The sequence below is a fragment of the Scyliorhinus canicula genome, chromosome 17 (genome assembly GCF_902713615.1).
Source record: "Scyliorhinus canicula chromosome 17, sScyCan1.1, whole genome shotgun sequence".
In the NCBI taxonomy this organism is placed as follows: Eukaryota; Metazoa; Chordata; class Chondrichthyes; order Carcharhiniformes; family Scyliorhinidae; genus Scyliorhinus; species Scyliorhinus canicula.
Window position 1 is genome coordinate 52,403,271 of NC_052162.1, and position 12,512 is coordinate 52,415,782.

Here is a 12,512-nt window from a genome sequence, read left to right on the forward strand (position 1 = left end):
GGATTGACCTCTACCATGAAATCCTTTGTGATTGAATTACCTGCCAACATTTGCCATCTGAGAAAAGGCCACTTGTATAAGGCATCCATGAATCACAGGCCTCTGTGGAACTAGATCTAGCATGAGGTATCCATGAATAACAGGCCTCTGTGGAACTAGATCTAGCATAAAACAGAGCCTTCAGGGGAGTGAGGGCAACACTTAAAGGATATAGGACAGAAGAACTGTTCGATTAGGATGTAAGGGAATCTTGATATTGATTGAATCATGAGCAATCTCCTTTAAAGGTAAACTATAACATGTATAATGTTTGTGTAAATGCATTCCCTTCAAATACCTTAAAGATGTGCAGTTAATTTTATTGTATTGGTTGGTTTCTGTTTCATGACCATTTTTGAGAAGTTGGCAAATGTTTAAGAATTTGTGTATAGTTTCAATTTGATGTTCAATCTCTTTCTGTAGGCTAGAAGCCAGTAACTGCTTTAATGATAGGTCCCTTTTCTATTCCAGATAATGCATGTGATCCAGGAGTGTGTGCCAAACAAATGTGGATTGACGTGACTGAGATTAAAAATGAGCTGTGTCTGATCTTCACTGATAATGGGAATGGAATGACTCCAATTAAACTACACAAAATGTTGAGGTAGGGTGCTTAAGGTTGAACAAAATGAGTTACATTTTATTAAAATACTTGTCAAAGAACATTTTAGAAGTACACAAAATGCAATTTAGAATTTATTTAGTGAGCTAAATACAGTATAGAATAGTGCAGCAAAGTACACAACATCTAAAAGGTAACGTAGAACAGAACTCTGATATACTGTTGAAAAGTGCACAATTCTGAATCCATTATGAACTTCCTTCTTACACCTGTTGTTCTATTAATTAAAATATCGCCAAGTCCTTTCTTTCACTTAGTTATTCTCACTGCTTGACATTTTCAGAAAAAGCAAGAACATACAAAAAGGGTGAGCAAAGACCGCCAGGCCAATCCATCCCACCCCACATGTATGTTCCATGACCTTCAAGGCACAAGTCAAAGTGGGATGGAATGCTCTCCAAGCATCCAACACAAGTACATGATGCACTGTCATTGTACACTGTCTATAAGATGCTGATCAGCGATCCACTAAAACGGCGCCTCCCAAACCCATAACCTCTACCAGTTACCAGTTAGAAACTTTAAGGACAAGGCAGCAGGTGCATGTGATCACCATCACCTTCCAGGTTCTCCGCCAAGTCCCACACCACCCAGATTTACACGTATATCGACATCCCTTCATCGTTGGGTCAAATCCCTGGAACTCCTTACCGAACAGTATTATGGAAATGCCTTTCCCACGTGGACTACACATGATTCAAGAAAGTTCAGCTCGAGGGAAACTAGGCATAATCAATAATGTTCACATAACCAAGAATGGACATTAAAACAACATTGCCTCTCCCAGCAGAAGACATAGTCAAAACAGAGGGAAAAAGTTGCCAATTAATAATCTATTTAAAGATTATTTAAATTCCATTTATCCATCAATAATGCATAATAATTTTTGTTTTGTTCCCCTAAATTGATTGTTTATTTGAGATAAATTTGGATGCGCCCTCTCTCCTTGAATTTTTAATAGCACATTTCCGTCATGTGAAGGTACATCGTGTGCCCTCATGACATTGAGCTTTAGATAATCCTACAATTAATTGATCTATTTCAGGTTGGACTTTTTCATGTTATATTCATGTTCAAGTGCCCTTTCAGTGCCAATGTGCAGTGACTACTGACTCACTGTTCATTTCATTTCATTTCACTGTATCTGGTGTGATACTGCTTGTTTGATTTCTCATTCTTATTGTTCTTACCTGTGCTATTGTCAATTATGTGGGTGAATGCCTCCTGGAATTTTTATTCCTGTTCTTCCTGATAATGTATCTCAGTGGGATGGAGATTCAACAAATTCTACAATCCATTGGTGCATTATAAATTAAGACTTTTTATGTAACAGTATTATGCACTGTTCTATATTTAGCATTATTGAATACATTTATTCTACATGACCCCGTCTATTTATTAGTCCAAGTTTCACTGAAAATAATCTTTTTACTAATTACCTGCCACATAGCTTTGTATCAACAGCAAATAGTAATTATGCTGGCGTATATGTCTTGTTCCATATCAATAATAAATGTTATAAATAGTAGTTGCCAAGGAAGAATCCCACAAGATATCCCTGCGGTACTATAGAATGCACAACAGATCAAAGTGTTTTACAACACAATTATATAATGTAGACCATACATAATGTCCCATAACTAATGGAATAAACCTGGTTTTACAACACAATAGATATAGAACATAGAACAGTACAGCACAGAACAGGCCCTTCGGCCCTCGATGTTGTGCCGAGCCATGATCACCCTACTCAACCCCACGTATCCACCCTATACCCGTAACCCAACAACCCCACTCCCCTTAACCTTACTTTTTAGGACACTACGGGCAATTTAGCATGGCCAATCCACCTAACCCGCACATCTTTGGACTGTGGGAGGAAACCGGAGCACCCGGAGGAAACCCACGCACACACGGGGAGGATGTGCAGATTCCGCACAGACAGTGACCCAGCCGGGAATCGAACCTGGAACCCTGGAGCTGTGAAGCATTTATGCTAACCACCATGCTACCGTGCTGCCCATATATAACAGTCCCAAATCCAATTTTTTAAAAATCCTTTTGTGGGATGTGGGTATCGCTGGTTAGGCCAGCATTTATTGCCCATCCCTAGTTGCCCTTCAGAAGGTGGTGGGGAGCAGTCTCCTTGAACCACTGCAGTCCAGAGGTGTAGATATACCCACTGTGCTGTTAGGGAGGAGGTTCCAGGACTCAGCAACAGTAAAGGAACAGCGTAATATTTCCAAGCCTGGGTGGAGTGGCTTGGAGAGGAAGCTTCATATGGTGGGGATCCCAGGTATCTGCTGCTCTTCTAGATGGTAGTGGTCATGGATCTGGAAGGTGCTGTCTAAGGAACCTTGGTGAGTTACTGCAGTGCATCTTGTAGATGATACACACGGCTGCCACTTTCAGTCGGTGGTGGAGAGTTTGAATGTTTGTGGAAGGGGTAGCAGTCAAGCAGCTGCATTTTCCTCGATGATGTCGAGCTTCTTGAATGTCGTTGGTGCTGTGGAGAGGCGAGTGGAGAGTATTCCATTACACTCCCGATTTGTGCCTTGTAGATGGTGGATGGGTTTTGGAGATGAGTTACTCGCCGTAGGAGTCCTAACCTTTGACCTGCGCTGGCAGCCACAATATTAAAATGGCTAGTCCAGTTCAGTTTCTGATCAATGATAGTCACTCGGGAGGATTTAAGCTAGTATGGCAGCGGTGTGGGAACCAGAGCGTTAGCTTAGAAGGTGTAATAACTGAAGGGAAATAGAGAACAAAAATAAGAGAACAACATCACCCTCAGGCAGAGCAAAAATGGTGACAAGTATGAGAAGGGAGGTGGTCAATTCAGCACTGAGGGTGTTGTACCTAAATGCGCGCAGTATATGGAACAAGGTAAATAAGCTTGTTGCGCACATTGAAATTGGCAGGTATAATGTTGTGGGCATTACAGAAACGTGGCTACAAGGGGATCAGGGATGGGATCTAAATATCTAAGGATATGTGTCCTATCAAAAGGACAGGCAGATGGGCAAAGGGGGCGGGGTTGCATTGTTAGTAAGGAATGGAGTTAGATCGATAGCGAGGAGCGATATAGGATCAGAAGACATAGAATCACTGTGGGTAGAGTTGAGGAATCACAAAGGTAAAAAGACTCTGATGGGAGTTATGTACAGGCTCCCTAGCAGTAGTCAGGATGTGGGGCAGAAAATAAATTGGGAGATAGAAAAGGTATATAAAAAAGGCAATATTATAATAATCATGGGGGACTTCAATATGCAGGTGGACTGAGAATAATCAGGCTGGTAGTGGATCCCAAGAAAAGGAATTTGTGGAATGTCTAAGCGATGGTTTTTTGGAGCAGCTTGTGACAGAGCCTACTAGGGAACAGGCAATTCTGGATTTGGTGATGTGTAATGAGGCAGACTTGATTAGGGAACTTAAGGTGAAGGAACCCTTAGGGAGCTGTAACCACAATACGATAGAATTTACCCTACATTTGAGGGAGAGAAGCTGGAATCCGATCTTTCGGTGTTACAATTAAATAAAGATAACTACAAAGACATGAGGGAGGAGCTGGCCAGAGTTGATTGGAAAGGGAGCTTAGCAGGAAAGACAGTGGAACAGCAATGGCAAGTGTTTTTGGGGTTATTCAGGAGGCACAACAGAAATTCATCCCAAGGAGGAGGAAACATGCTAAGGGGATGACAAGACATTCAAGGCCGACGAGGAAAGTCAAAAACAGCATAAAAGCAAATGAAAAAGCATACAAAGTGGCGAGAATTGGGAAGCCTTTAAAGGCGAGGTGCCGCATAGGAGACTGATAAGTAAGTTAAGAGCCCATGGTGTTAAGGGTAAGATTCTGACTGACTGACAGAAGACAGAGTGGAGATAAAGGGGTCTTTTTCAGGATGTCAGCCGGTGACCAGTGGTGTGCCTCAGGGGGCAGTGCTGGGACCAAAACTTTTCACAATAAACATTAACGATCTGGAAGAAGGAACTTAAGGCACTGTTGCTAAATTTGCAGATTATACAAAGATATGTAGAGGGACAGGTAGTACTGAGGAAGCAGGGGGGCTGCAGAAGGATTTGGACAGGCTAGGAGAGTGGGAAAAGAAGTGATAGATGGAATATAATGTGGAAAAGTGTGAGGTTATGCACTTCGGAAGGAGGAATGGAGGCATAGACTATTTTCTCAATGGGGAAATGCTTTGGAAATCAGAAGCACAAAGGGACTTGGGAGTCCTTGTGCATGATTCTCTTAAGGTTAATGTGCCGGTTCAGTCGGCAGTGAAGAGGGCAAATGCAATGTTAGCATTCATGTCGAGAGGGCTAGAATACAAGACCAGGATGTACTTCTGTGACTGTATAAGGCACTGGTCAGACCCCATTTGGAGTATTGTGAGCAGTTTGGGCCCTGTATCTAAGGAAGGATATGCTAGCCTTGGAAAAGGTCCAGAGGAGGTTCACAGGAATGATCCCTGGAATGAAGAGCTTGTCGTATGAGGAACGGTTGAGGACTCTGGGTCTGTACTCTTTGGAGTTTAGAAGGATGAGGGGGGATCTTATTGAAACTTACAGGATACTGCGAGGCCTAGATCAAGTGGACGTGGAGAGGATGTTTCCACTTGTAGGAAAAACTAGAATCAGAGGACACAATCTCAGACTAAAGGGACGATCCTTTAAAACAGAGATGAGGAGGAATTTCTTCAGCTGGAGGGTGGTGAATCTGTGGAACTCTTTGCCGCAGAAGGCTGTGGAGGCCAAATCATTGAGTGTCTAAGACAGAGATAGATAGGTTCTTGATTAACAAGGGGATCAGGGGTTATGGGGAGAAGGTAGAAGCACGGGGATGAGAAAAATATCAGCCATGATTGAATGGCGGAGCAGACTTGATGGGGGCTGAGTGGCCTAATTATGGTTTTATGGTAATCCCCAGGATGTTGATGGTGGTGGATTCAGTGATAGTAATGCCATTGAATGTCAAGGGACGATGGTTAGATCCTCTCTTGTAGGAGATGGTCACTACCTGGCACTCGTGTGGCATGAATGTAACTTGCCACTTATCAGGTCAAGCCTGGATATAACCCAGGACTAGCTGCATTTGGACATGGGCTGCTTCGCTATCTGAGGAGTCGCGAATGTTGCTGAACATTGTGCAGTCATTTGTCATCTGCGAACATCCCCACTCTGACCTTATGATGGCAGGGAGGTGATTAATGAAGCAGCTGAAGATGGTTGGACCTGACGAATTCCTGCAGTGATGTTCTGAGGCTGAGATGATTGACCTCCAACCACCACAACTATCTTACTCTGTGCCAGGTATGACTCCAGCCAGCGGTGAGTTTTCCTCCTGATTTCTATTGACTTCAGTTTTGCTGGTGTTCCTTGATGCCATACTGGGTCAAATGTTGCCTTGATGTCAAGGACAGTCACTCTTACCTCACCTCTGACATTCAGCTCTTTGTTCATGTTTGAACCAAGACTATAATGAAGTCAGGAGCTGAGTGGCCCTGGCGGAACCCAAACTGAGTGTCTGTGAGCAGGTTATTGCTGAGTAAGTGCTGCTTGATAGCACTGCTGATGATCCCTTCCATCACTTTGCTGATGATGGAGAGTAGATAGGCCGGCAATTGGCTAGGTTGGATTTGTCCTGTCCCTTGTGTACGGGTCACACTTGGACAATTTTCCACATTGTTGGATAGATGCCAGTGTTGTAGCTGTACTGGAACAGCTTGGCTAGGGGTGCGGCAAAATCTGGAGCACAAGTCTTCACTCTTGCCGGGGTATTATCAGGGCCCATAGCCTTTGCAATATCCAGTGCCTCAGCTCTTTATTGATATAATGCGGAGTGAATCGTATTTGTTGAAGACTGACATCTGTGATGCTGGGGACCACCAGAGGAGACCATGTTGCTACATTTATCTGGTTATGAATATAGCGGTCAATATGTTCGCCTTCCCTAATCCTAATTTTGTTTGCTCTGAGTCGCCAGGTATCTTTCAATACCGCCACAAGGTTCAACCCGAATACTGATCAAAGAACCAATGCACCAGTTAGTTAGTTCAAAGTCAATACTATTTATTTACACACACAGTAATATCTACTCATGCACAAAATACCACAAACTAAACTATCTCTAACGCTAACACCTATACTTAACTTCGGGTGCCCACTCAGTCAGAGGAACAATGGCCGTTGTTCGGATCTGAGGCTGTTGGGTTCGCAGATGTAACAGGAGAACAGCTAAGGTCGTCCGTCTGATGGCGAGCATTGACCTTGGACTTACTTGCTTCTGGTGTAGCTGGTGGACGGGTCTCTCCGCTTCGAGAGCCGAGTCCAAGAGAGCGATTCTCTCTCGGGGCCGCCTCTTATACCTGAAGGGGCTTCGCGCGCTTTTGGGCAGGCCTTGAACCTGGCCCCGATTAATTGGGCCATATCTTGATCACTCGTATTGATCTTGACCAATAAAGGGGTGGGTGCCCTGATGGCTGAGCATGTCCTAGGTGGCCGTTGGCCTTGCTTTGTTTATGTCTTTCTGGCACCGGGGTGCCTGCAATAGTATCGGTTACTTTTTAAAAAAAAATAATTTTTATTCAAGTTTTTTAATAATTTAAAACAAACAAGGCATGTTTCCACACCAAAACAAGAAAAGAACTCTTCCCCCCCCAAAATAAATAATAACAAATAGCAATACAAGAAAGAAGAAAATAACATAACAAACTCACCGCCGCTAAAACAAACCCCCCCCCCCCCCCCCCGGGTTGCTGCCGAGACTGACCACCCTCTACCCCTTCGCCAGGAAATCGAGAAAGGGCTGCCACCGCCGAAAGAACCCCTGTACCGACCCCCTCAGGGCAAATTTCATCCTCTCCAACTTGATGAGCCCAGCCATGTCGTTGACCCAGGTCTCCGAACTTGGGGGCCGCGTGTCCCTCCACTGTAACAGAATCCTGCGCCGGGCGACTAGAGACGCAAAGGCCAGAATGCCGGCCTCTCTCACCTCCTGCACTCCCGGCTCCGAGGCTACCCCAAAGATCGCGAGACCCCAGCCCGGCCTGACCCTAGACCCAACCACTTCCGACAAAATCCCCGCCACCCCCTTCCAAAACCCCTCCAGGGCCGGACATGCCCAAAACATATGGGTGTGGTTTGCCGGGCCACCCGAACACCTCCCACACCTGTCTTCCCCTCCGAAAAACCGGCTCATCCTTGCCCCCGTCATGTGAGCCCTGTGCAGCATCTTCAGCTGAATTAGGCTGAGCCGTGTGCAAGAGGAGGAAGAATTCACCCTCTCCAGGGCGTTCGACCACGTCCCATCCTCAATCTCTTCCCCTAGCTCTTCCTCCCATTTCGCTTTGAGCTCATCTACTGAGGCCTCCTCCTCCTCCTGCATCAGCTAGTAGATAGCCGAGATCTTCCCTTCTCCGACCCACGTCACTGAAAGCACCCTGTCCTGCACCCCCCTTGGCGGTAGCCTTGGAAACTCCGCCACCTGCCTCTTAACAAAGTCCCTGAACTGCATATACCTAAAAGCGTTCCCAGTGGGGAGGTTCCACTTCCCCACCAGCTCCTCCAGAGTCGCGAACTTCCCATCCAGGAAGAGGTCCCCAAACTGTCTGATGCCTGCCCTGTGCCTCTGGCAGGACTGCAGAGCTTAGATCTGATGCGTTCTCTATGGAATCTCTTAGCTCTGTCCATTACTTGTGGCTTATGCTGGCCAGCGACAATATCATTACACTACCGCCTCCCCAATGTAGCATAGCAAAATAAAACATATGATTTATCCAAATAAACTGGTATACAGCATAATACTACACACTGTAACACAATATTCGACAAATCACAGGAAAGGTAAATTTATACATCGTGTACCAAGCACTGACTAGATAATGTACATATTCATGCTGTGGTCTTGGCACCATCAATAGTGATTCTCCATTTATCTCTAGACCTACTTTCACAGCCCAACAAGTAGATTCAATACCTTGCTGTTTACAGCATTCGTAGATATGTACTAGGAATCTGTAACAGGAGTACAATTTTATTTTTGTATGTATAAAGACATAGAAATACCTATTAGAAGCCATTAACTCAATGCTACATCCTAGTTCATGACAAAGCATACCTAAGAAAGTTAAAGCTTAGGTCTGTGTTAGTGTCACAGGAATATTTACTTGACTTGTAGAGGGAGTTTATAATCTATTTAAATTATACCCAACAAATAAATCCTGTAGGTTTTATAAAACTAGAGCTGCGTTTTTTTTTCTGTAATTAGCATAATGGTGAATAAACATATTTAGCACCAATAAAATAACGCACCGATCCACTGATATCACAGTGTGAGGCAGCTTCACTCAGTTTCTACTGTCTGATTTTAATATTTTTGATATGAGCATATCATATTGGAGTTGGGGACCAAGGGCAATGTGTCCAAGTTTGCAGATGACACTAAGATGAGTGGTAAAGCGAAAAGTGCAGAGGATACTGGAAGTCTGCAGAGGGATTTGGATAGGTTAAGTGAATGGGCTCGGGTCTGGCAGATGGAATACAATGTTGACAAATGTGAGGTTATCCATTTTGGTAGGAATAACAGCAAACGGGATTATTATTTAAACGATAAAATATTAAAGCATGCCGCTGGTCAGAGAGATTTGGGTGTGCTAGTGCATGAGTCACAGAAGGTTGGTTTACAGGTGCAACAGGTGATTAAGAAGGCAAATGGAATTTTGTCCTCATTGCTAGAGGGATGGAGTTTAAGACTAGGGAGGTTATGTTGCAATTGTATAAGGTGTTAGTGCGGCCACACCTGGAGTATTGTGTTCAGTTTTGGTCTCCTTACTTGAGAAAGGACGTACTGGCGCTGGAGGGTGTGCAGAGGAGATTCACTAGGTTAATCCCAGAGCTGAAGGGGTTGGATTATGAGGAGAGGTTGAGTAGACTGGGACTGTACTCGTTGGAATTTAGAAGGATGAGGGGGGATCTTATAGAAACATTTAAAATTATGACGGGAATAGATAGGATAGCTGCGGGCAGGTTGTTTCCACTGGCGGGTGACAGCAGAACTAGGGGACATAGCCTCAAAATAAGGGGAAGTAGATTTAGGACTGAGTTTAGGAGGAACTTCTTCACCCAAAGGGTTGTGAATCTCTGGAATTCCTTGCCCAGTGAAGCAGTTGAGGCTCCTTCATTACATGTTTTTAAGGTAAAGATAGATAGTTTTTTGAAGAATAAAGGGATTAAGGGTTATGGTATTCGGGCCGGAAAGTGGAGCTGAGTCCACAAAAGATCAGCCATGATCTCATTGAATGGCGGAGCAGGTTCGAGGGGCCAGATGGCCTACTCCTGCTCCTAGTTCTTATGTTCTTATGTTATCAATCTCCAATTATTGCAGAAGGAGTGTTGGATTTTTAAATATTCAGTTTTCAGTTAAGGCACTGATCTGACATCCTGTCTGCCTTTTCAGGTATGCTCAAAGAACATTGTCCTGGTCTTCATCCCCCTTTTAACAAATACTAGCAAAAGAAGATCAGCAGATCATGGGCTGGATTTTCCACCCAAATCACGTTTGGCGCAGGGGCAGAGAATGGCCGTTTACGGGGAAATCGGGACCGACGCCGCTGAAACGATTCTCTGGGCGCTCGCACGCGATCTACGCGGCGCAGCTAGGGGGCCATTGACAGAGCACCCCCACGCAAAACTGGCCGAGTTCCCGGCGGCGTGGTTCTAACCACGTATCGGCCGTCAGGAACCTCGGGTGGCGGCTGTGGATTCAGTGCACGGCTGCCCTGCTTGCGGGGTGGGGGGGATCGATCACTGGTGGGGGGCCTCATGATCGGCCAGGCGAGCGATCAGGTGTCACGGATCCGCGGGCACGTCGGGATCTCGGAGGGCCTTCATTTTGGATGACGGTCCACGGTCCGCCATTGCGCATTACGCGGACTCCCGACCGGAAGTGCGGTGCGCAGCTACGAGGAGCATTCTGGGGCCCTGCCAGCCCCCTGCAACTAGGAGAATCGCTCAGGACTTTCTTAAGAAAAGCCCAGAGTTTTTAGGCTGGAGAATTTTTGGAGAATCCAGCCCTGTTTATCTCCACGCGTGTGGGTTATATCTGGAATAGAATTGCGGTTCTATGAGTAATTCATGAAGAAAGGCTTTTGAGGAATGTCAGCGTCTCGATAACTTGTCACAGAAGTACAAGGAATTATTTTTTCCAGTCATGATCTTTGAGTCAATCTTGAAATGTAAATTTGTTTTTTTTACAATTTACAAAATTGATGGGACATTATTCTCTGAGAACGGTCCATCAGGATCATTGCTACAAATTCAGGTCTCCCATAAATACCCCATGTAAGCAGTCTGTCTTGCTTTCACGGGAGTTGATTCACAATGCCCTGTATTTACTTTAGAGTAGTAAGATTCAGAGGAGCAACAGTAAAACTCCCTTGTAACCTGAACTGGCTAGATGTGTTTCTGCATTTATATTTCTCCAATCTCCAAAGCCAAAGGGTGGTTATGGAGGATTGTTTTTCAAACTGGAGGCCTGTGACCAGCGGTGTGCCTCAGGGATCAGTGCTGGGTCCACTGTTATTTGATATATATATATATAGGAGGCATGGTTAGTAAGTTTTCAGATGACACCAAGATTGGTGACATCATGGATAGTGAAGAATTTTATATAAGATTGCAACAGGATCTTGACCAATTGGGCCAGTGGGCCGATGAATGGCAGATGGAGTTTAATTTGGATAAATGTGAGGTGATGCATTTTGGTAGATCAAATCAGGGCCGGACCTAATCAGTTAATGGAAGGGAGTTGGGGAGAGTTACAGAACAAAGAGATCTAGGAGTACAGGTTCATTGCTCCTTGAAGGTGGAGTCGCAGGTGGACAGGGTGGTGAAGAAGGCATTCTTCGTGCTAGGTTTTATTGGTCAGAATATTGAACACAGGATTTGTGATGTCTTCTTGAAGTTGTACAAGACATTGATAAGATCACACATGGAATACTGTGTTCAGTTCTGGTCACCCTATGTAGGAAGGATATTGTTAACCTAGAAAGAGTGCAGAAGAGATTTACGAGGATGCTACGAGGACTTGATGGTCTGAGTTATAAAGAGAGGCTGGATTGGCTGGGACTTTTTTCCCTGGAGCGTAGGAGGCTTAGGGGTGATCTTATAGAAGTCTATAAAATAATGAGGAGCATTGATAGGTAGATAGTCAACATCTTTTCCCAAAGTTAGAGGAGTCTAGAACTAGAGGGCGTAGTTTTAAGATGAGAGGGGAGAGATACAAGAGAGACCAGAGGGGAAATTTCTTCACACAGAGGGTGGTGAGCATCTGGAACGGACTTCCAGAGGCAGTGGTGAGTACAATTTTGTCTTTTAAAAAGCAGTTAGACAGTTACATGGGTAGGGTCGGGATAGAGAGATATGGGCTAAATGCAGGCAAGTGGGACCAGCTTAGTGATAGAAACTAGGTGGCAATGACAAGCTGGGCCGAATGACCTGTTTCCATGCTGTAAATATCTATGACTCTAAAATTGACCAAGTTAACAGTAAATAAGGCAACGTTTGGTTCAAATCGTAAGCTGCTTTATTCTGTATTAACATGAAATATGCAGAGCAATAGTTAAGATGAGAATCATTCAGTTAAGTTTGTACAATTTCTGCTTGTTTAATGATACAAAATGAGCATGCATCACCAACAACAACTTACATTTATATGATGCCTTGAAAGTAATGAAACATCCCAAGTGTCATCACAGGAGGATTGTAAAACAAAATAAGACACAGCACCACATAAGAAGTTGTTCTATCAAATGGCTTAAAGCTTGATCAGAGGAGTAGGTTTTAAGCCGTA

General features: G+C 44.5%; 1 protein-coding gene across 1 annotated transcript in view; it reads left to right on the top strand.

Annotated features, from left to right (window-relative positions):
* Positions 1-12,512, top strand: part of LOC119951403 (MORC family CW-type zinc finger protein 3-like) — a 147,601-nt gene that overhangs the window by 19,108 nt on the left and 115,981 nt on the right. Inside the window, exon 3 of the mRNA XM_038774562.1 lies at positions 511-643. Coding sequence (XP_038630490.1) covers positions 511-643 — 133 coding nt within the window. The remainder of the gene's footprint in view (positions 1-510; positions 644-12,512) is intronic.